The sequence below is a fragment of the Lonchura striata genome, chromosome 1, assembly GCF_050655825.1.
Source record: "Lonchura striata isolate lonStrDom1 chromosome 1, ASM5065582v1, whole genome shotgun sequence".
NCBI classification, from domain to species: Eukaryota; Metazoa; Chordata; class Aves; order Passeriformes; family Estrildidae; genus Lonchura; species Lonchura striata.
Window position 1 is genome coordinate 101,818,468 of NC_140703.1, and position 25,276 is coordinate 101,843,743.

Here is a 25,276-nt window from a genome sequence, read left to right on the forward strand (position 1 = left end):
AGTATTAAGGAAGTTTCCATTTTTAATGTCAACATAAAAGTTTTGTTTTTTTTTTTTTGAGGGAGCATGGGCTATTTAGTCTCTACAATACTTATCAAGCAGATAGAAAAATAACTTATGTTATAATTTTCTAATAAACTTCCAGTGCTTGTTAGTCTTCATCCAGCGTCCATTTTACATTGATACAGATTTCTTGAAGGTGCAAAAATTGCAGTTATCTCACATCAAATTGAGTTCTTTATCACTAAGGTTCTTCCTTAGTGATAGTCAAGGGCTTTTTCATCACTGTCTTTACAAATACTTTTGGGATCTCCATCTGGAAACACCAAGATGTTCTTCAGGAGTACATGAGTTATTGTTTTGCGTCTTGGTCTGTATACAACTGTATTCTTCCAAGCTTTTGTATCTCATTACACAGGAAACAGAAGCTGGATGCAGCACACACATGAAAAGTAGAACAAATGGTGTGTAATGTTATACACATAATTCACAGATAAGCCAGGTATGTTTTCTAGTTACCACAAAAACAGCAGATTTAGTTGCTATTGGCCATGATCCAGTAGATTAATGGTCAACCAGAAGACATTGTTCAATGACATCCATAGTGTTTTGCTCCTTTGCTAGGTACTGTTGTTAAAAGTGAGATGAAAAAAAAAAAAAAAAAGCCCTTAGTGTACCCACACCTTTTAAAATGATGTTTGTGTATCTTCAGCTGGCTCAAAGCCCAGGTTGCTTCTTCCCTCTTCACCATAAGGGTTCACCTCTTCACAATTTGATCCTGCTGCACCTCTGCTTTCTCTTGCTCTCCTGTAACAAAATTCATTTTATATTAGAAGGTCCCACTTCTGATCCAACTCCTTCTGGATCCCCAGAATCCCTGATTGTAAATAATACTGTGTTTAACTGGAAATATTTATATAAAAGAAATTGAGTTAGGTTTAAGAAGAACGGTAGCATATCTTCTATGATCTCAGAAACCCTGTTAGCGGAGGGACATAGAAAACCAACCAAGCTATATTTGTTAATGCAGTAATATTTTAAAAAATGCCATTACTGTACAGCCTACAATCACATTATAGAAAACTGCAGGTGCTGATAAATGTGGGCTGTTGGAGAAGGCACCATGTTCCCAGCAGGACATCCCCTCCTCCTTGGCATCCTGCAGCTCCCTGTGACCAAAGCAATGGTTAAACTGATGGTGATGGGGAAATTGCATTAAGCTGCCAAAGCTGTCATGTACTGGGAGACAGGGAGATGAACCTTTAGCTATCACTGCTGATGGGAAAGAGACAACAGGCTTTCATTCCTTAACTTGCTTCAAGTAAACTGCAGCCTAATCTGTAAAAAATCCTGATGATTCAATTATTGGGACATCTTCCAGTAGTCATGATCATAGTATCAAAAAATATTACTCACTTTTTGCGATCTCTCTGCCCAGTGATGATCAAGGCAATAATTCCAATGACAACCAGACTAATGACCACCCCAAATACAATTAACCAGATGGTTACTGGTGGTTCATAAGGTGCAGCCAGGGTTGGAAGTATTCCCACAAACTCCAGCGTACTGTCATCAAGTCTGAAAGCCTCATTCATTCGTCCTCGAGACATCCTGCCATCAAATGCAATTCAAAGAGTGCACATATTAATTGGAAGGAGAAAAACAGTTTTCAGTTTTTTATAAATCTTCAGCATAGCAAGGTTCCCCTGAACATCTCAGTTAAAAGGCTGCAGAGGAAGTACTGCTAAACCCAGTTTCCTTCTGGCATGCTAGTAACAACCATAGAGACTAAAACCCTTAACCGACATGTTCAGACACTGTACGGACTCAGACTTAGTCTTAACATTTATTAAATGAACTTTCTGATCTCCTTCTTTCTTTGTATTTTACCCTTCATTCTCTTTACCATTTCTTGTCTATTGAAAAGTTGCTTATTTATGCCACATAAAGCCACAACTTTGAACATCTTATCTGTTTCTCTCCTACAATCTTACACAATTTTAATTTGTGTGTTTCTCTCTGCCCTGGTGTATCATATGTGCCTTGTTTTTCCTTAAACTTCCACATCTGCTACTGAGTGTTAACCCAAGAGTTACTTTCATAGCCATATTCTTCTCCCTTAGTTCATCAACTTATCTCACTTCTTCAACTCCATCTCAGGTTGATGCTGCTTTTAGATTTGTGCCCTCTTCATTTCCCACTGCACATTATCCATGATCTTCTGCAGAGTTGCAGTTTTACTTATCATTTTTATAGCAATGACTTACAGTGCTGTCACACCACACTGCAAAAGAGCTGTTCATTGACCTGTAAGTGGGAACTAGCTCCTGCTCTGACCTATATCATCAAATACATCTGGTTGTCTTTCTAGTACACCATTATTCTGAAGTCCTTGTTAACAATAATTCTTGCACTGACTTTTCAAAAATGAGAGGAAGAACACATGTGTGCATGCATACATCATTACTGTATTCTGTATTTCAGGATATAAAATAGTTCCTGTTAAAGTCTGAGCAATTAGATCTGCTGGCAAGATATGATACAATGAGATGTGTTTTGGCAACCCCCTGAAGCATTTTACTTTGGCTGTTGTCCAAGATACCATCTGATAGATGGACTGTTTTCTTTCTGTCATAATAGTTTTCATCCTAGTATCTCTCATCCCACTATTTCCATTTTTTTTAGTTTCTTTTCACTGTTTCTACCTCAGCTGACTTAAACACTGCTTTCCCTTCCAACTTTCCATTTGGTTAGTTGGTTGATTTTTTTCCCCAGAAAGCAAAATCTCACCTGATGGCATTTTCCACGTCAGCTTTGGGCACAATATCAGTGATATTACCTGGCATGCTGACAGTAATGTAGAAAGAGACCCTTTGTGTTTCTTCCCCAACATGAATGTCTGTAATGCTGAAGGAAAAACCGATGAAAAAAGGTTATTTTCATTGTTGAGATGGCATTTAGCTTTCAATCTGGGCCAGTGAACAGTTGTGTTTGATTGGCATTACCAGGGGTTGAGTTTACACTGGGGGCATAGTGAAATCAGCTGGGAAGTGAAATCTATTTTCCTGCCAGAATTCCTTTCTCTATGTGCTAATTTGTAACTTGAGCTGGAAAGTCTCCCTCATACCTAAGACAAGTCTTAGTGTAATTTTCCATAGCACATAATCACTTGCAGAACAGAGAGTGTTTGGGGCTGATCTCCTGAATGAGGTGATTTATGAAGTACAAAGTGGAAAAAAAAGCTTTCTTCCTTATTTTTCTGGAGTAGATTCTAGATATTACATGGGTGTTGTTCTATAAGGTAATATGCAATAGCTTGAGTAGATAGCTTCTAAATATTATTGAAATACTTAATCAAAAGTGTTGTTTTTCTTACCAAAATCACTTTCAGGTGAAAGATTTTATGCTTGCAACTGAACTTAGATAAGATTAGTAAGTGTAACAAATTCTAGTCCTCTATAGTCAACACACTTTCTTTCCCTTAGCCCCAAACCTCTTGGAAATTCAGTATAATACACATACATTACTAGAAGTGTTTATTTCTAATCAGTCTACCTTCCCTGATATTTCTATATACATGTTGGGCACAAATTGTCAAGGTTCATCTCCATCTCTAATGAGCTGCAGGAGACAAAGCCCTCTTACCTAACTTTAGCACATTATTCCCTAACTTCAGGCTCCTGAGGGGACAGATCACATACCCAAGCTGTCATCTTGCCTTTTACAAACAGCTGATGTTTCACATTGTTTCTGTCAGCTCACATTTGACAGAAGGCACAATTAATCCCACCAGCTCATGCCATTAGCTGAGCAGAAGCAATGCAGGCATAGCTGGCACAATGAGGCAAGCCACTCACTCGAAGGCAGCTTTCTGTTTCTTCACCTCTGCGAAGTATTTTCTCATGGCATAGGCAACAGACGACTTGAACAAGAAGAGCTCACTTTCATCCCATTCATACTGCAGAAACAGAACAAGAGAAATTCCTCAGAGATGGCAAGAAATCAGGGACATTAAGAAATCGTTCTAAAAAGAAATAGCAACTGTAATGCTTGGCATGCACTTCAGTATTATTTATTTGTGCCATGATAGTACTTCAGAAACCAACCCAAACCCTTTATATCTGTTATCTGGGCACTGTGGAGAAAAATAACCAAGGAGGTATCCCTGCTGCCAGATGCCAGGCTGTCCCTCTGCAATCTCTGGCACCTTTATGTAGGCCTGCTGAAGATGCTGCAGTCCCAGCACACCTCTCTGTTTTACAAGGAGAAAAGGCATCAGCAAGGCTATTCCAATTAAATATTGTGCATTCTCTTTGAAGTTTAAAGATTGAATGATTTAGATCTTGTTTTAATCACATAATTTTTTTTTTTTTTTTTTTTTTTTTTGCAGAGCTGTTCTATTAAGGAGAAGAGCCTTTGTGGTAGAGTTGTTGTGTGAAGGTGGCTAATTTATTTGCTTGATGAGCTCAGGTCCTTGTTCATGGTCTGTTTTGGTAAAAAACTCTATGCATCAGTACTTCTGCAGCAAGCACATATTTGGTTTTTTTCCCTGGAGAATAGATGGGTGATATTAAAAAAAATATATTGCCTGTGTGCATGCTTCTTCTGGCCTGCCTTATGAGTCCAAAGTTATTTGCAGTGGAAGATAAAAACAGCTGCTCTGGAGCAGGAACCAAGAGCTGTACAGGGGGTAAAAACCACCACAGGAGGTGATAAAGCAGCCTGGTCTGTTGTGAAATAGCATGTGTGCATGAAGGGAAAATTCCCAGCTGAACTCTGTGGCAATACCTTTTTATTCCACCCAGGCATAGATTTGATTGTGTTTATGGTACCTGGGCAGGAAAGCCCATAAATACTGTCAATGACAGAAAGTCAGCTCCTTTCTTGAGCATTATTCAGGAAGGTGTGGTAGAAGGCAGCTCTGCTGTAACAGGCTTTATAGAACCTAGCTACATTTTTCACGTGTCCACCTCTTGACACTGATGTAAAATGAGAGAGATGTATAAATATCTATGAGGAAGACAGGGGGTTCAGGGATAAACTGTTTAGCTGGGTCTGTTGCAATAGAACAAGGATTAATTATTTTAGACTAAAAGAGAGTTGATTTAAATCAGTTACTAGGAAGGAATTCTTTACTGTGGTGAGGCATTGGTGAGGCATTGCCCAGAGAGATGGTGGAAATACTCAAATGTTTCTGGAAACATTCAAGGTCAGGCTGGGTGAGGCTTAAAGCAACTTGATCTAGATTAAGATGTCCCTGCTCACGGCAGCAGGGTTGGGCTAGCTTATCTTTAAAGGTCCCTCACAACCTAAAGGATCCCGATTCTATTAATAAAGGTCAGGAAAGGGCAGAAAGAACCCACTGCTGTCAGTCCATTCTGGACCAGGTCTCAGGAAAGGCACAGGTCTGAGCTCCCTTTGCAAGGCAAATGCCCCTGGCTCTCTCCTGCTGGCACAGCCCTGCACTGAAGCACCTCTTGTTACTGCTGCTGCCTCCAGCAGCTGGCACTGTTCACTATCACAGCTAAGAGGCCATTGGTGGGGTTTCTCAATTTTCTATTTATGCCCAACATCTTGAGGCTTGCAGTGCTGCTTTTTTTTTTTTTTTTTTTTTTTACCAGTATCTAATTGAGCTTAATTCCTCTACTGATGCTTTCTGTACTTAGCATGTTAACTTTTTAATCATTTCCTCATTTCTATAGCTTATACTTTGTCTTTTTAATTGCCACTATGCCTCTCAATTGCCTTTATAAATACTATTACTGGCTGTGTGGGCGGGAAGTACCTGGCTGGCTTCTGATCTGTGTTTGAGTCATGACCTCCCACACGGCTTCCCCAGGCATCTCAGGCACCACCCTACACTGTGCCTTACAGAAGCTGCTTTGCCTTCAGAGAGAAATGAACTCTGCCAAGCATCTCTGCTCTGTGACAGTGTGTTCACTCCAAGATCCCATATGTGATTTGAAAGACAGTGCAAGTGTGGCCTCTGATTCCAAAAGGATTTTTCATTGTCAAATACATCTAAATGCCTGCAGGCTTACAGCTCTCCATTCTCTAACATTGTCTTGTGTGACAGCCCTTTACAATGGGATCATACATATGGCATCAACCTGGTAGAGAATTTTGAATTCGTTTTTGGAGAGGGGTCTGGTTTTCAAGTGGCAGTCGGGGGCTGGTGCTCCTGGAACCATTTATTTTAAATATGACAGACCCCAAGGGATTCAGTGGGAATCCTGTAGCAGTTTCCCTCGTGTGGGCACTTTCCTAAAGCCCCAGCTGAAGCAAAGCTGTGGGTGTTTCAGCCTCATCAGCTGCACTGGTGATCCAGCAATGCTGCGGCTGCAGCTCTAATCTCATCAGCCTGAAAACAATTAGCAGGGTAATTGCGGCAGCGCAGGCTCTGGTACAGCTGGCATTGAGCCCATCCGAGAGTCTGGATGTTTAATTTGCCAGAACTTGGGGCTATTGAAACATCCCTGCTGGTCCCAGCCAGGGCTGTCACAGACTGTGTGAGTTCCAGCTGCCCTGGCTCCCAGCACAGCTGTACCTGAGCCCCAGAGCAGCAATCTCTCCCTGCCTGCTCTCTCCAGAGCTAAGCACAAATGCAAAGCTGTTTGCTGGCATATTCAGAGTGCTTTGTGCTGTTAGGTCAGGGCAGAGCAACTCAAAATACACCTTAAACAAACAATTGCAGGGGGCCCACAGCTTCTGTGCACTGTGAGCCTTGCAAAGCACCCAAAACACATTGCTCTGTGTAGCTGGGCTGAGATTCTGCCTGAAATTCCCCCTGCTTTTTCTCTATGCCAGTTCATGCATGTACCATTACCTGCTGATGCCATACCAGCATTCAGCCATTCCCTGGGGGCTCAGCAAAAGCACATTTGTGGGGAGGCAGAAAGCAACTGCATAGAAAAGCTTTCTTGCAAGTCGGTGATGTGAACTGGTTTTGAGAGGAAAATGTATGGCTTGCTCTTCAGAGCTTAGGAACCTACTGTCCACACAATAATTCAAATTAAGTAATCTGTATGAGATTGTTTTACAGCTGCTCAATTGCACAACAAAAGACTATGATGGCTAAAGGCAGGCATAAAAATGATATTAAGCTAAACATTAACCATAATGACTAATAAATGTGTTGTAATATGGAACCTTTTTATGCTGTTGATATCAGTTTTGAATTGTATCTAACTCGACTAGGCAGTCTAGGAAGCAATAAAACTCCAGTGTGGCTTGCGTGTGAGAGAGTGATAGAAGCAAGAGCATCAATTCATATGAAAAATGAGCCCATGGTTTGTGTCCTTGCTAGTGCAATAGGCTCAAACAAGCAGGTCTAAATGACCTGCCTGATGACATCCTCATTCTTGGAAAATTACTGATGTCCTGCAAGGTGAAAATGGCTATTAACAGAAATGAAGTGTCTGCACTTAAACCTTCTATACTGCCTCCATGAGATTAGCATAAAGAGGAAGAGTTAGAATAAGAAGTGAATTTTCAGCCGGGGTTAAGCAGATGGGCTAAGCCAATGCTCTGTTTAAAATCGTAAAAGCCATCTTCGGCTTTGATGAGATTTTTTTCATTGCTGTAATACATTTTATTGGACCAGCTGGTATAATTGGGGAAAGCAGACAAGCTCTTGGGAATGAAAGCCCTTCGTCTCATCTGAAACAGAAGCAGCTGTGCTGCACTGTCCCCTGCAATCTCAGTAACAAAGCTGTCTCTGCATCAGTGTAGGAGGGCAGGGAGGCAGCTGAACATATCAGGGCCTGGAAATACTACTGTAAACAGCCAAGCAAAAATCCACAGTGAAATTCTAACAGATGTCTTTTAGTTTGAAATCAAGAGCATTTAAGGACAGAGAGTGGGATCCATGAGCCTGCCTTTAAATGTGAAGTTAGCCACTCTAATAACTTCTGAAGGCAGCCACCATAGCCATGATAATGGCAATTAGAAGAAATCAAGTAGAAGCTTTAAGTGGAGACATCAGCAAAGCTGGGGAAAATACAGCCATTTTCAAGTACACAGGTTCCTCTGTGTTAGCCCTCCAGGCCTTTTCTGTAGGAGGCAAAAAATATTGATTGGCGTCTCTACAGAATAATAACTCATCTAGCTGAGACACCTTTCCTAAAATGGGCTCACTCAGAAGTTCCTCCACTAATTTTAGAGGCGGCCTTGACCACAAACTTAGACAAGACATCATATATGTGATAACCCTTCACCTGAGCTGATGCCACCCTTCAGACACAAAGATCAGCCATACCCTGACTCTTTTCCTGAGCCATTACCACAACAGCTCTGTTGCCCAAGCAGTAAGAAGGGTGCCACAGCACAAACACACTCACCGCCTGGTCCCCCAGAGCTGACTTCAGGCTGATGCGCACTTTGATGGCATCGCTAGAATCTGGTTCAGAAAGAAACAAGGGCCATGTTAGAGCTGCTGCAACAAAAAATCTCCTGGGAAATGCTGAAGTGGCTAAAGCTTCCTTACAGGTTTCCTTGCTCCCCTTGGAGAGCTTGGTGGGATTGATTTTGTTTCCCTTCAGTCACCTCTACTGCAAACACACCCAGCTAAGATGTCAGTTCCCAAGTCTGGTTTTGTAGCAGATAGAAGGAAAATTCCTCTCTCCCATCCCTGGGAATTAGCAGCTTAGGTGCAAATGCTGGTGCCTGGTTAGGTGAATCCCACTGTCAGAGACTGGCACAAGGCTGTAAGAGTTATGAGGCTCTCACAAAGATAACCCGGCTTGTTCAGCACTCAGTGTCACAATGAAAAGTGCATTTTTCCACAGTCTCCTCCTTTTCCTCCCCTTGAGCTCCCCTCTTTGACTAACGCATGTCAGCAAAACCACAGCAGTAATTATTTTTGTACTGGTTTGCCCCTACACCTGGCTCCCTGGACCAGTGGCTCCCAGCTCTGCAATACAGGCACACTGCTCTCAGGAAAGTGCCACATAAGACCAAGCTTGTGAATCTTTCTTCCTTCTGTAGAGCCATCCCACACTCTGAGTGCTGCCATCATGAAAAAAAAGGACGCCTCCATTTCTGAGAACTGGGTGAGGCTCTGACAAACATTCATGCTGACTTCTCCCGCTCTGGCCAGTCTTTTTTCCTGTAAAACTTACAGCTCAGTGATTATTTCCTATAATCCTGCATTTCTAGGCAGAATCACCTCCAACAGCTACGAGAGAAAGGCACTTTGCTACCCAAGGGTTGTGAAGAAGAACTCATGCCCTTAAATAACCCAAAAGCCATACGTACATGGTGTCCAGTCTGTTTTCCAGCCAACGAATCTGCCAGAATTGTTTCTTTTCAGCCACTCATATAAAGGTTCAAAGTAATGGAGCAAGGGAGCTGCATTCATGTATTTTTCTCCTGTTACACTTTCCAGTGCTCGAGTCCAGGGCTTGGATTTCCCTAATTCCAGCATTTGTCTGTATATGTGGAACAAGAAATAATATATTATTGCCATGGTCCATCTAGATGAGAAAGACACCCTGTGATCAGTATAAAGGTGTTCTTTGCTTCTGAATTCACTCCTTTCTCTCACTATTCCTATTAATGAAAAATATTTTATTCCCACAAACAAGTAATTAAACCTGTGATGTTTAGAACCTTATTGTACATAAATTTAGTCAAATTGTCAAAATGAATTGAGCAGGTATAGGATAAATTTCCAAGCTAGGTTTATTCTTGATACAACCTCATTTACTCCAGAAGCTTTGTTACATTCTGATTTATTGTATGTGAGAAATTTGCTTTGTTACCTGAGTTTCTGCCCAGCTTCAGTGGAGTTGCTAATGTCACATTTGTGAAGAGGGCCAGTATGGTTAGCTGCCTTGCAAAGTGCCTCCTGAAACTGGAACTGATAGATGGTGCGGGTGTAATACCTGAAGGAAGGGCAAGGAAAAGAGAGGGACAGGTTTATTAGCTGTCTGTCAAGGAAACCTGCAAGTTTTTGGCCTTTGTAAAGTTCTGCTGCATCAGCTGTCACTCCTGCTTGGGAGACTGCAGTGCAGGGAGTGAGGCCAGCTGATATTTACAGGCTTGGCTAACTCAAATCTAGCAACATGCCAAGATCAAGTGGACTAGAAGAGCCCCAAAACTGTTTGTTGACACATAAATTAGGAGAGGGTAGAGGTTTTAAGGTCCAGCTCTCTGCTCTGAGCCCTCTAAAATGAGGTAGCTGGGACACAGTGGATATCCAGGGCTGCATGTTCATGGCCCAAATGGCATGGGGCACAGTGATCCCCCAGGAGGCAAACACCTCATACAGAAGTGCTCCTGCTGGCTTGATGGCAGCATGAATATTTCCTGTTCAGCAAGAAGGCCAGCAGCCTCCTCACTGCTCAGAGATTATTACGGAACAACCCCTGATGTGCAGAGAAACACTCCCATTGAAATCAGCAACCTTCAGTCTGGGCTTTAAACAAAATAAGATTGGGTCCTGAGATTCTCCAGCAGATGTTTTAGGTAGCTGGGGCTTGTTCTGTAGACAAAACTTAAGTCAATGAATTAAACACTGCACTACCTTATGAAGGAGTAATCACTGGCCACGTGAAACAGCGTGGCAGCGTCGCAGTAGGTTTCGTCATGAGGGACTGGTTCCACAACACCCACTATGGCTCTCCTGGAGATGAAGGAATAACACAGGGTTTCTGCTTATAGACAATAAGCAAAGGCAATTTGACTCAGCTTTTCTTCTGTTTTGTCTGATACATATGGACACCTCTCACTTGCAAACAGAATTCCATACAGCTCCCAGTATCCCCAAGCGAGTTCTGCTCCACAGCTGGAGACCACAGAGAGGAAGCTATTTGGAAACTCATACAGCAAGGAAGAGATTTGTATGATGGCAGGGTGTGCAGGGATCAATTAGTGGTATAAAATAATCTGCAAGACATGAGGTTCACACAAACCACCTCATGCCCTGGGCCATCCTGAGTTTAGAGACCTGTATTTTGTTCTGGGCAAGGGCATGAAGAGGCTGGGCAACCCAAAAGGTTATGTCCTCCTATGCCACTGGGCTGGAGATAGGCTTTCTCTTTATTTTCCTCTCCTGAGACTGTCTTTTCTCAGAAACAAGCCCATGCCTTGAGTTCTGAAAATGGTAATAAGCTTCCAGGGAAATATTTTTCATAAACCTGTATTTCAAGCAGAGAGCTTTGCAGTGCCACTGCAAGAGATGTGATAAGCTTCCCTGAACAATTTGTCATTCTCTATTTCTCTGACATCTCTGCTACTTTTGAATACATTGAAGCTGATTGATTTTTACAGTGGGCCAGGACGCTTGCATATATCAACTTTTATTATAGATTCTGTTTGCTGATGGAGGCTTGTTGTTCATGTTCATGTTAGAGTTCAGGCTCCATTTTCAGCGTGGGGCTTGTTTGGTTTCTTTGCATTTTTCTGCCCTCATATTAAAACCAACCTGGGGAATTACAAACTTGAGTCTGAATCATATTTATTTTTAATCTTGTGCTCCAAGGTGCTGAAAATAGACTGATTGATGGGCATAATCTGAAAAGGCACCTCTAGCTGTTACTTGCCGAGGGAACTGTATTTTCTGTACTGAGAAAGGTGGTATCTTAGTACACAAGGAAGGAAATATTCAGTCTGAAATCTTTCAGACAATTTGCCTCCAAAAGCACTATATGGTGGGAAGGAAGCACAAAGCAGAGGAGTGTGCTCAAAGACTTGGTGGATTGAGATATGCATGCTTCTCTGGCTGGCAAGTACCATGAACTTCACTTTCCTCTTGTCCTTAAGGATGTGGGGAGCAAACCGGAGCGTGTGACCAACGAGGCTTAGAGAAGGGCTGTACTTTTGCTGTGAAGATGTCTTGGGGAATGTGTCAGGGGGACAGCAATATTGATCTGGAACGGGCCATGCAAAGGCCATGGGCTGTCTTTATCACGAGCTGACATGAAACATTATGAGACATTGTCTGCACCAAGCTGCGTATTTCCATCGAGCACTCTACTGGTATTTACAGAAACACCCAGACACAGATCCTGTCCTATAGGGGCACAAATACCCCAGTATGTTAAGTAACTAGGGTTGAGTTTGCAGGGTCATATGAAAAAAATCCCCTTTGTTTCTCAAACTTACTTCATCTCCCACCACCGTTTGGTCCATTCCTGCTGTGTAATCTCACCCCTAAACACCATCCACCTCCACTTCTCCAGCATGTAAGTAAAAGGCATTGTTCCAACAATCGTTAGTGCTTGTTTGAGCAGAAAGTTGATTTCAGTTTCTGAAGAGAGAAGCAGTTAAGGTAATGGTTATGGTAGCAATTACTATCTGATTAGATGGCTAAAGCGGTTTCCTTTAACAGCTAATATTTATATCTTGTCTGAATTACAGATTTTCACTAAAGAAAAAATGGAAGGAAGAATACTACTGAAAAAACATGAGATAAGATCATTTACAAAATGTATGCTGTTTTGTCTCTCTTTCCCCCAAACTGTTAAATAACCTAGTCCTTTGACATTTACATTTAGTTACCCATCACTGAGAACCATTCCAGTCTCTGAGGAATTCTGAGCTGAAGACATCTCAAAATGTATAAAATGTGCATTTTCATCCATCTAAGGCAGTGCTAAGAACCCAGATGAACTGCATTATAATGAGGGCCTACCTCTGTTGTCACTCAATATTCACTGAAGTGGGAGATGTAAATCTCAAGGTTTCAGTTTTGTTTGAACTGCTAAATACAGATCTTGATAGAGATATGTATGGATTCATGCAACAGAGATTGAAAAGAGTGTTGGAGACTCATCTAAATGAACTGTGAAGATTTAAGGATGAATTGCTCAATTCTGACAGTAGTGAAGTGCTAGCTATTTCTTTTTAAATTATTTAACAGCATTTTAAAGCAGTGATCCTTGCTTCACAATGTGATTTGGGGAAAAAAAAATTCTGGTAAATTAGAGGAGTAAGATTTTCAGAAGCCTGTCAGTTGACTGCTGGGTTTGCAGGCACAATATTCTGCCACAAAATAAGGCCAGAAAGTGCTTTCAGGTAAATGCATAATATTTATGCATTTATTTACCTCCATCATCTTGGAAAGTTGGCTCTAGGAGATCAAGAGATTTCAAGTGCTGAGGCGTGGCTGCAGAAAGTGCCATAATTTCACCCACAGCTTCGTGGAAGCCCTCGTTGGCGCCGCTCCTCAGCAGGTAGGGCTGCCCCGCGTACGCCATGTCGTACTCAATGTGGCCCATCTCGTGGTGTGCCGCCAGGAAGTCATCCATGGTCACTTTGGTGCACATCTTGATCCTACACACCAGAATAAAGTGTCTGTGTCAGAGAGAGAGTAGCCCAGAGAAAGGCTGACAGCCATTTGCCACAGCCATGGAGCGAAGCCCCTCCAGAACTTGTAAGTGCCCTTTGCAAAACCTGGGCAGCCACATCCTGGTATGCAGTGCAGATCCTTCTGCTACAGCAATGGGAAACTCAGCAAAACACCTTCAACCACCTTGAAATTGTCCAGGCAGTAAGAGAAAACTGCTGTTTTGTGAGAACAGCTGTTCCCTAAAACCTGGCAATAAACTCACTGTATGTGTGGGAGTGAGTAACCACCACCAATCTTAGTAAAAGAGTAATGTATAAAACACTGTGTGTTGGTGACTCCTGCTACTTCATCCTCCTGTAGGATTTACTATTTACTAAAGGAATGTCTTCCAAAGAGTGCTTCTTTTCACCTTCCCCAGACTGCTGAGGTGGGACACTGCTGTGCTTCACTAAAGCTCAGCTGTGCACCAGCTTCTTTCTCTGGATAACTGTGGGGACTGCAAGAGGGGTCAGAATTTCTCTGAGAAGTCTTCATTGTGTGGGAACTTGCTGTCCCACTTATTTCCCAAGTATCGAAGAGACTGATGGATTTTCATAAAACTGGATAACTTTGCTAAAGATAGACAGTGGACTCTCAGGAGATTTTCTGTTGCTACCCAGAGACCCACTGCCATTGCTGCAAGATGTGCAGTTGTCTGCAAATCTCACTGGTATCCACCTGCATTTCTGCTTATTCATTAAGCCCTAGAACATAGCTACTATTTCTCTAATTCATAAACAATATTAGTCACTTCTCAGCTAAAATTTGAGAGTAGATCTGGAGTAGATCTATTAGTAAATTTGAGTAGATCTTCACAGGAAAATTTATACAGAAAGGTTTACAGTCCCACAGGATCCCTGCTCTCTTGTGTTCCTTCTCTGTCTTTCCAGCCACGGAAAAAAAAAAAAAAAAAAAAAAAAAAAAAAAAAAAAAAAAGAGAAATTATAACTTAAGACAGCATGGTGCACCTCTAGTGAAAATACATTTGTTCTAGGAGGTAGTACAAAAAGGGGTCATAGCAATTTCAGTACCTGTAATCATTTTTGCCCAGGTCCCATGCTGTAGGATGGCAGACAACCTTCCTGTTGTCGGTCGGCTCTGTGAGCATGGAGTTTTCCCAGAAGCCGTCAGTCATTTTATTGAGGCCAATGGAAACAAAGAAGGCCTCAGCAGACTTGAATATTTTAATTGCATCCCATTTCTGGAACAGACAATGCCACCATTAACCTCTGCTTCTGCATGCAGCCTGTTCCCAATGCTCTGCTGGATATGGGGCAGCTGACTTCATATTTATTTCCCAGGAGCTTCACACCTACACCTGGCCTATTGAAAGTAAGTCCTGCCTTTGGCACTTCTGTGAATTCTGCTGGGAACTGGAATTAAGTGTTTTCCCTGCAAACAAAATAGGTTTCTGCACACAGAGGTTCAGCAGATAGCACCTGACCCAGACCAGAGGAGCTCTCAATAAAATATAAAATAAGACAAAAAATGCATTCCTGTATGCCAGATCTGTGATCCAAGCCTTCAGTCACTTCAGTCAGCCTGGGGACAACACATCTGAGGAAGTGGAGCTACATTCCCAGTAGATGAGCATGAGAGATTTCAGCCAGAGCCATAAAACCTGGCAAATGTATCTATGGGAGTTGCTTATCAGATTAAAACTGCATGGTTATGTTCAGAATAATTTTGCCATTCAGCAGTTTTATTATTCTTCCCAACAGGAGCTCTGCATTTACTGGGATGAGTCTCACAGAGACCTGGGTGGCAAACAGCTCATTTGGATGAAAATCCCAAATGGGGCACATCCACCAAAGATGAGCCCACCCATTGCTCAAAGGCTAAGTAAACAATGCTTGTCTTCTTGCAGTGGCACTTCAACAGACACAAATTTATGACTACAAGTGGGTCAGTAATGTAAAACAGAGGTGAGAATAATGCAGGCTTGTGCAAATTGCTAAGGAATCAAATTCAACTACTCCTTCTCTTACCAGCATAACATTTTCATGGAGTGCTGCCTAAGAGAAGAGAGTAGATTTCAGGTGAATTGCATTTCAGAAATCAAATTCCATCTAGTTCCATCAAATTCCCTTTAGTTTAAAAAAGGAGTAAGGCTTTGGCAAGACTACAGGGAATTATCTTCCCCCATGCTCCTGGTCTGGTAAAGGTGGTGGCACAGCTGTTAGGTCTACATATCTCAAGCACAGACCTTATGCTGCCATCCAGTTATCAAGAGATAACAGGCAGCATTGCAGTTTCTCTAGCTGTTTCCAAATAAACAAGACTGACAAAAACAAAACGGTGATATGCAAACTATTTGATTATGGTAATGACTGGCAAAGGTCATATTTGATACCAGCCACTCCAGGAGTCCTGAAATATTTATAAGTACAAAATATATCTCTTAATAGATAAGTGTCTCTGGGGAAAATAGACTTGGAGACAAGATTAAGAGGGTCAAAGAGGGTGGAGGAAAACAGAGAACAGCTAAAGGGATAGGTACAGGGGAAAATGCATAAACACTTAAAAGTGAAAAACAAAAATGGATGCTAAAAGCAACACTTTGTTGGCAGTGTGTCTGCCTGAGGGCAGCCATGGATTTCTAGAGAGCAGCTGATATGTTGTATGTATAGCATAATTTTTATACCCTCTAGATTTGCTACATAATGCATATTGCATAAAGGAATGTCTTACCTTTTCAACCATTGCAGAAGTTACATCAATGTTTGGTTTGGCTGGATAGGGAACAGTCAAGGCATACAGATTTGTCCAGAATCTACCCCACATATCACCTTCAGAAAAAGAGAGAAATAAAGAAATACTTTAAATTATTTATTATGTATTCTCAAAGGTGCCAGACAGGTCTATAAATTGTGCAGTGTCAAAAACAGGGACTCCTATTCATCTAACCAGGCCTGATCCAGATGTGTAGGGGAGCAGTTCTAGAAGGTCATGCATACGTCAAACTCAGAACTTTTATTACCCAATATCAGCAATTCTTGGATAATACAGTTTCAGGACTGATGACATTCCTAAAGGTGTATGAAAACGAAATATCCTTTTTTTTAGTCCACATGATTGTTGTGCCATGTTCAGGTGCACAACACTTATGGCAGCTTAATGCTGCATGATTTGAAAGCCACGTTATGAAATGTGGGATCTTAGAGTAAAATCTGAAAGGAAAAACAAGTGTCTCTGAAACTCTCATTTCTGAGGAAGACAAGTGCTACAGAGGGGAGGGAAATGTCCCAGCCAAGTGCTAGAATTTTGTGCTATGTGAGGTTTGGTGAGGATGAGCATACATGCCTTCCCTTCCTGCCACTGCTGCTAAGCACTTGTGTCATCTCTGCTAGGAATTTACGGATTTCTCCTCTACCCTTCTTTTATCTGTAAACTTTTTGGTAATATTCTGATTAAACAGTCATATTACTCTCCACCCATGTCTCTTGAAGATGACTGTCCAGTGTATAAAGTCAGGCCTGCACACCATGGATGCACTGACATACCCAGCAAGTGAGCAGGGAGGCCTCCTGTGGAGCTGATGAGCTTGGGGCCATACACTTGTCCCAGCCTGTGTCTCACGTAGGCATGCAGCTGCTCGTACAGAGGTTTTATCTGGAGGCAGAGGAGGAGAAGGAAACAATTTTCATTTTTCACTTTGCTCTACTCCTCTCATTGCTCCTAAACAGAGAGCGTTGAAGCTCTCTCTGACAAAAAGCCCCTGGCAGGTAACTGCACCCCAAACCTGCAGCTTGTCTTTGCCCCCTGCCTCAGGGCTCAGGCACTGAGACCAGATTCCAGCCACAGAAGTCCTGCTCAGGTATGAGTGAGGGAGCATTGCTAACTTTTGAGCTGGAGTACCAAGGATGCCATCTACCCCATGGACCCTACCTGGAGGAGAGACATGGACCTGCAGAGATCCCTCTTTGGGGACCAAGATGGTCCTTGAACAGCTACAGAGGTAGGAAAGTCATGTGTGTCTCCTCACATCTGTTTCTGTTAAACCCAGGTAGACTGAGATCAGCCAGTTTAAAGCAGGTTTCATCTTCATTCATAACATCAGCATGTGAGCCCACCACTTCAAAACACAACCCTGAAACCCAGATGAGAGCTCTTTCTGTTTCTACCTGCTCAAATGTCTTCTCCACATCTTTGATCAGCTGGTCACGGCTGTATTTGTAATTTTCTGGAGACTTTGCTTCATAATTTGCTCTCCAGTAGTCTCCATAGTCAGAGTAACCTGTAAAGCATGGATGCATCACGTGAGGACACCACATGTGGCACTGCTTAGGTCTGCAGAAGTGCAGCTCCCTGTGGATCCCATGCAAACAGACAGCCTTCCCTAAAGCAGCAAAATTCTAGATAGTTTGGGTTTAGCAGAGAGGAAAAAGACTCACTGAGTGTCTCTCTCATGAACATGCAGGTATGGGAGATTTCCAAGAAATTCAGAAATTGATGTCATGGTTATCTGCTAGTAAGGGTCATTCCATCTGGAGATGGAGGTCAAAGGAAATCAGGAATGCTGACTGGAGTTCCTGGGGCTATGAGGGACAGCTGCCTCTGCTCAGGCTGGACACTAACGGGTTTTCACAGAAGGCATAAACTGGTGAACACTGAAAATGGGCCTCCTCTTCCAGAAACTAAACCACCAGGACACAGGCAGACACCAGAAGGGAAATTCAGCTCCCAGTTCTATTACATCTTCCAATCCACTGAACTCCATCAAGCCTGGAGTAAAAATGGCTGCTAGCTGAAATCTCATCCTTAGTGGTAAGGAGGAAGGCCATAATGACCACTTCTTAATGTTTGGCTTTTTTCCCTGTCTTGCTATTTGGGCCATATTTTCTTATCCAGCTCCAGCCTGACAGATTTTGCAAAACAAGGAGGAGGGGAAAGCAGGTGATACAGCTGCAGTCTGGCCAGGAGACAGATGATGTAGCTACTTCACAAGCTACCTTAGAAGACCCCAAAAAAAAAATTAGAAGGCAGCTGCTATTGTTCCTTGAAAAGACAGTTTCATATGATTTGTGTGGAGATCTCAGACTGGAAGCATGCTTCCCTTAGCACAAAATCCTTTTTGAACACCCAGCTGCACCTGCTGTCCCAGGCCTACCAAATCTGATCATTCCAGCTAGGGAATAATGCTTATAAAATTACCAATGACTGTGGCTGCTCAGAGAAGGTCAAGGCCCATAGGAAAGAGAAGATGTTACCAAAACTCAGCAACACTCAGAAGCTGTTTAAATGGAGTGTGCTTGTCCATAAATCACAAATGGATCAGTTCTGGGTGCTATGTAATGAGGGGACTGATGCATTATGGCCCTTGGGAAAAGTGCCAACAAGGAAGGGTGCCAACAAAAAGGTACCTCTTGTTCCAGTCTGGGAAGAAACCTCTGAAATGGTCAATGGAAGTTGTCTTCATTGCCTCTTACTGTGAGACATGCACACCAAGAGCAAATTATGTGTAAATTATGTATGTGTTTTGAATTCCTGGGGAAATTGGGTAAGACTGCAAGATGTTTACTAGCTTCTGGACATGAGAAGGGGAAAAAAATAAGGAACAAAAAGAAAATTTACTTACCATTAAGCCTTGCAACCTCATTTTCAAGTTCAACATACTCTTCATATAATGGTCTCATCATTCTGCCAACATCAGCTCTCCAGCCTTCCCAGGCCCACAGTCTCTCATAATAATCAGTGCTGCCAGACATAATAGCATCCAGACCTGTCAGAACAAAAAAGTAGGTACTAGGCTTTGAAAAAGCAGAATTTTTCTTTTATAACAGATAAACTGAAGTGAAAGAAATTCATGAACAGAGAAGAAAACTCTTTGTATTTTCTATACTGAAAGATCCCATTATTTCATTGCATCCTTTCCTAATTTAAGGTTTTCCTCATGTCTTTAAGCATGGAGCACATCCATAGTCTCATAGACTCATAATCTCTTAAATGCTTTCTCCACATTAGCTTCCCTTAAGTTGGTAGAATTCTCAGGACTGGCCTCAATACAACATTAAGTCCAACATGACTGAAGACAGGGAATAAAAAATATATTTTCTGTGATATAGGCAAACCCCACGTGATAGGCAGGCTGCCAAACAAACTGAGTAGCCCTCCCAATTTTTTTTTTTTCCACAAACAGGAGATAGTACGTCTCGTGGGCAAAAGGTCCAGTGGAGATGCCTGAACTGCAAGGTGCAATTAAATTATGACAAAGCTTTAGAGAGCAGAAAATATCTGTTGAAATTACAGCCTGTTCTTTTGCAGTCAGGAGCCACACTTTGTCTTTCTCTTTCAGCACCCTCAGGGTGAAGAACACGGTAGAGGCAGTGGTTGGTGTCATACCTGGCTCCAGCACCAAACACTCCGATGGATTGTTGATTTTACAGACAGTCCCAGTGCTGTAGATGGTACTCATTTTATTTAGCACAGTGCCCAGCTGCAAGTTAGATGCAAGACAACCTGTTAGAATCCCACTCTGTGCAAAATAACAGCCAATTATGCTAATTCCTTAAAAGCTAGAATCAACACTTCACCCACCAGCTTAATATTTAAGCAGATGTTTGAGCTCAGGAGAGATTAATGAAAGAATTTGCCTAAATGCATTACTGAACCAGGTCTAGCTGGAAAAGACAGATAATCTCCCAAATATATGATATAACCTACAGGTTCTTAATATCATTCAGACAGAGCTCTGGATTCAATGGACACTGACTGTCATGAGAGAGCTGTCAATACACAGCAATATAAAAATAAAGTTATCAATGTGCATCCATAAGCATGAACACACATAAACTTTGCAGGGATTTGTGGCTTAGAGTGGCAGCCAAAAGGGCCCCTTTGGCAGGTGCTGCCAGGCTGATTGTTGCCTGTGGGTGTTCACATCATATCACATCACATCACATCACATCACATCACATCACATCACATCACATCACATCAATCACATCACATCACACTGATTGCATGGATCTGCTTGGACTCCATCACAGAGAAGCCGTGGTTCATGTCTTGGGCCAGCTGAAGGCCAAAGTGCACCTGAAATCATTCAGCTCTATCTCAGAACCTATGCTATGTAGCTTTGGTTTAAATATTTTTTAATGTTTCCACATCTTCATGTCTCAAGGATAATATGTACCACTTTTAGCTTTCCCTTTAGGACTATGAAATTTCTCACTTAGAGGTTTAAATCAGAACTCTGAAGAGCTGTCACTGAGAAGGGCAATTAGTGAGTACCTCAGACTTTACCTCTGTCAGCATTAAAATAAATCAGTGCCCAGGCAAATTTTTGTGTCAGTGAAGAATACTTAGATATTCTTATGGAACCTCATCAGACTGGATAAGAAAGTCACTTTTCAAACATGAATTAACAACTTCAGCCCCAAAGGCAATTATCTAGGAAATCCTAAGTGTCTTATCAGGGAGGGTACTGAAGACCATATCTCCTCAACAGAAACAACATTACCATTAGTGCACTGTTGTGATCCAAAATAAATACATGTTTTCATGAACTGCCAGCAACATAATCTGTTTTTCAGAAACACATATTATTTGGATCAAACAAGAAATCCATCCAATCAGCTTCTTCCCTTGCATGGTGATCAGCACTGCTGACCTTAGCAGATAAATCTTCTTCTTCTCTAATTAGGACTATAGGATCCTGCACTGTAGGTACCCATGACTCAGTGCTATGTTTCAATTTGATCTTCAGCAAAGGGAAAGTAATTTAATTCTCAAGTGTTTGGTTATAGATCCCTTTTGAGTTTGCATAGCTGCTCACTCCTATTTAACATACATATACCTGCCTCTTAGGTGAACTTGTCAGTGCAAATGTCAAATCTCATTAGGATTCTTGACAAATCTTGCTGGCCTTCAGCATCCTTCTGTGGAACCCTCTCCATTGTCAGGCATCCTAGGGTGCCCAGTGCAATGAATATTCCTTCTTTTTCCCAGTGTGATAATGTACCAAGTTCAGAGAAAGAGAGACTTCCTCCATCTCCACCTTTTTGACTCATTGAATGGCCTTGTACCCATCTCTTTCTGCTCATTGCCCTGGGTCTGGACTTCACCAAGCACCACATGTCCTTTCTTGGTTTTATGGCTAATCCAGCTATAAGTGCAAGGGCTGCTCTAAGGCGTGTTTGAAAAATATTCCATGGCAAAACTGCTGACAGAAATGGCAATCAGCTTCCTAGGCCAGACTACCCACAGTCCTGTATTGCTGTGAACACCTAGAACAGGTACACTTCCATATCATACACTGCATCATCCTAAAACAAGCAGGGTGGTGACAGCACCATGCCCTGGCTTGAGGCTGCTGTGGGAGGCGGCTGAACTCACCCTCAAAAAATTATGAACTACATTCAACAACTTACTCTGTTATATTTTTCTGGTGACAGCACAGATGATCCTCTTTCCTGGAGAATCTGGATCTGGAGCTTGGTGGGGTCATCTGCAATGCTGTCTACTTGGAAGGTGCTGGCATTCCTGGAGGCCTCCTCGTAAAACGCGGACCACCTGGCATCCGCCTCGCTCTGCAAGGGGGTCACAAAAACCTGAATTAATCCCTCCAAGGGAGTGGAGTGGCCTGACGCACTCAGTGGACAAAAATATCACTTCTAGGAAGAACTTTTGTGAAGAACTTCATTGTGAACTCCATGGGCTGTGGGCTGAGCACTTGCACCTCCCTGTGAAATAGCTAGAGAGCTTTTTGGCTTTTTTTAATTCACACATCCAGATAAGCATTTTTCTTTGGGAACAGCAAAATTAATGACTGTCTACTGACACCTTGGTTGTTATAATTGATCCAGCATCACTTTGCTGTGTCTCCTGCTATTCTAAAGCTCATTTTCTTCACCCACCTGTGAAGAAATAAGCCAGGGCACAAAGAGATCTGTAACCCAGATGTTAATCCCCATTTCTGCTGCAGTAGCAGGAACACTCAGCTGCCAAGATAGTGATACTGAGTCTGTTTATAAGGCAAATATTACTTTCTTCTGAAATGCTGGCAAATAAAAGATTATATTTGGGCAAATGAGGCTCTAAACTGGTGACCAAATGGGGTGTGCAAAATCTCAACATTTTGCATGAAATTGCTTTTAACACTTCCACAATTACAGGCCATGATATGTGAAAGTCCCAAATTTCCGTTCACAAAGTAGTAGCATTAGAACACAATTTGGAGTTGGGACTGTCTTATTCACCTTTTTCTAATATGTTTGTACACTTTTTAACACATCAGCAGCAATTCCAAATGGCAACAAGAACAGTACTAATTAACGTAGGTCCTCGGGAGAGTTTATTTAATTGCGTTTACGCAAGAGCTTCCCAGGTTGTGGATGGGGCACCTGTAACACCCATCTCTCCCTGCTGAGGGGTCTCAGAACTCAAATGTCATACTGTGCCTGAGGAGCTCTTTCAGGCACCCTTCACCCCTGTGCAACACACCAGTAAGACCAGCACTCTGTGCAGGGCTGTGCCCGAGATGTTCAGCCCCAAATGTGACAGGGGTACAGCACCCACTGCTGCAGGCTCCAGCACAGAGTGCGGTGACAGATGTAAAGCCACGATAATCCCATCCCCACATCTCCTCCATGGCTGCAGGAGAGCAGCCATCACTGGGAGGCTTTCCAAACTCTCCCCTTCATGGGAGCAAAGAGTCCTGACACTCCTCAGCAGCTTGCAGAGCCCAGTGGGAAAGAGCTTGATAAGCACCCAGAGAAGGGCACTGCTGTGCCAATGTGTTCCTGAGCTCCTTGTCCTGAGCAGGAGCAGGGAGGTGCCTCAGGAGTGGCAGGGCAGGAGAGGGGGCTTGTTGGCTACAAAAGCCAGGGGAAAGCCCAGTTATCTCGCTGTCTGATATTTCCACAATTAGAGGAATTTGTTGATAAGTCAGAGGAATAGTTGTAGGGCTTGTGACACAATTTACAAGGAAAATGGATGTGAAGGAGCCAGAAGGGACAGTATTCATTAACTCTCCTCCAGCAGAATGGGAGGAGGGGAATCAGTGGGTTTATTGCCAGCCTGCTGAAGATATTGAGAGAAAAAGTTCTCTCTGAACACTAGACTAATTGGCTTTATTGCTGGTATCTCCTCATGTATTTTATTATCATCTCATTAATGCTGAAAATACTATATAGGGCTTTCATTTTATGTGTTTGGAAACATTACAGTTTAAGTGTCTGGTGCCTCGGAAAAAATTCCAGATTGACAATGATTAGTCATTAGGATTTCTTCCAGCAACCAGTCTCCTTGCTTTAATTAAGAAATATGATAATTAAAACATGTTTTAATTAAGTTATATGACCACAAAATGAAAGACCAGCCATTAGGCAAAAATAGATGTAGGATGTTCAGCTTCATTTTTATGCTCTGAATTGTTTTCTCTAAGGCTTGAATTAACTTTAAAAAACATGCCACTTCAAAACAAAGCAAAAATCATGGTGGTTTTGTTAATTTTGAAAGGCCTTGAGCTTACAAGATCCTGAGTTGAGGCATGGCAATACCAGTAACCAGCCAGACTCTTGACAAATTCTTGCCTAGAGACACCCCAGGGCTGGGGCAGACAGAGGTTGGTGTTGAGAAGCAAGAACTGTTTTGGAAGACGGCATAAGTAAAAATGCTGTGGTCCTTCCTGCCAATAGAAATGGACTTTCAAACCAACATACAAGACCACTGTAACAGAAACTCCACTGCTGGCATTTGCTAGTCTGTGATCTCACTTCATTTTTCCCGCTCTAATACCTCCAGGCAGTCTACCAACAGCCCCGACTATGAGGAGTGATGGGGGCAAGGGGAAATGTTCACCAGTGGGTAACTGGTATGGGCCTATAAATCCATCAGCAAACATTAGCAGAATGCCTGCATCCAGAAAATATTTGCATAGTCACTGAGAAGTAAAACAACTGTGTGTGTCAGTAAAAAGCCCAGTGTTTATCTGGTCTTAGGGAAGGAAAGTTGGAGACCTGAGCCCATGTGAGTGCAAGATTCAAATCCTGTTTCCTTGCACCACCCCAGGCCCTTGGAGAGGATCTTCACCCTCAGGATATGCCCTCTCCAAGAGTAAAGGGAAACACCACTCTTGGAAAGGGAAACCCCAGAGAAACACTATACCAGGAGTCACTGGTGGTGTTGGACTCACCAGAAGAAAGCATCTCTCTCCATCCAACACAGATTTTCAGGATGAGCATGCAGTGCTCCCTTGCCTTTTTCCTCCACTCACTGGAGTGACCTGAAGGGACAGTCAAGCTTCTGGACATCCCTCTGCAGTGCAGGCAGTCCAGGTACTAACCCAAGGCTGCAGAGGCTGGTAGTGGCCCAGGCACATCCAGTAAGCATTGCTACATTAAAGCAAGCTCCTCTACCCTCCCCAAAATGAAGCACAGCTACCAAAGTAACACTCCCATTTCAGAAAAGCTTGGTGGAACCAAAACAAACCAGAAAGTGTTAGATTCCTAAGAGAACAGTAAGGATGCAGGATGGAGCACTCACCATTTTATTGGCATTCTCCTCAGTGATGTTGGTGTTGTAGTTCCATGAGGCAATGGAGTTCTCATAGCTGATATTTTCTGCCCTCCTGTTAAACTCTTCTAAAAACATTTGGGCTTGTTGTGTGACATCCTGAGGGGTCACAGCAGCACTCAGGCCACAGAGAAGCCAGAAGTGGAGCAACATATTCATGTTCAGGATGAGAACCTCTTCACTAAGTTTCCTCAGGTAAGATCCTCTGTTGGCCTCTGCCTCATCAGCCTTCAAGCATGGCCACTGTGAAGAAGAAAGGCTGAATCCAATTTGCTGGACCTTTTATGGGTTTTATTCATTATAGGAGAGAAAGGAAAAAGTTTTTTATAAAAAGCCAAATAAACAAATGTCAATAATTAACTTTGGAAAAACATAATTACTCCTGCCATTTTATGGCCTTCTTATAAAAGGCTTTTACTTTTGGTTAAT

At 42.5% G+C, this 25,276-nt stretch overlaps 1 protein-coding gene across 1 annotated transcript; it reads right to left on the minus strand.

The window, feature by feature from the left end:
• On the minus strand, positions 1-25,276 carry ACE2 (angiotensin converting enzyme 2). The gene is made up of 18 exons (XM_021532351.4): positions 24,818-25,276; positions 21,703-21,861; positions 19,673-19,766; positions 18,909-19,052; positions 17,455-17,567; positions 16,834-16,942; positions 16,022-16,119; positions 14,362-14,531; positions 13,049-13,275; positions 12,106-12,250; positions 10,526-10,624; positions 9,762-9,884; positions 9,256-9,428; positions 8,340-8,398; positions 3,858-3,958; positions 2,791-2,907; positions 1,417-1,611; positions 1-807 (listed from the first exon to the last, which is right to left on the minus strand). Exons 1-18 carry the CDS (start codon positions 25,004-25,006, stop codon positions 687-689), a joined length of 2,436 nt encoding a protein of 811 aa, XP_021388026.2. The 5' UTR covers positions 25,007-25,276; the 3' UTR covers positions 1-686.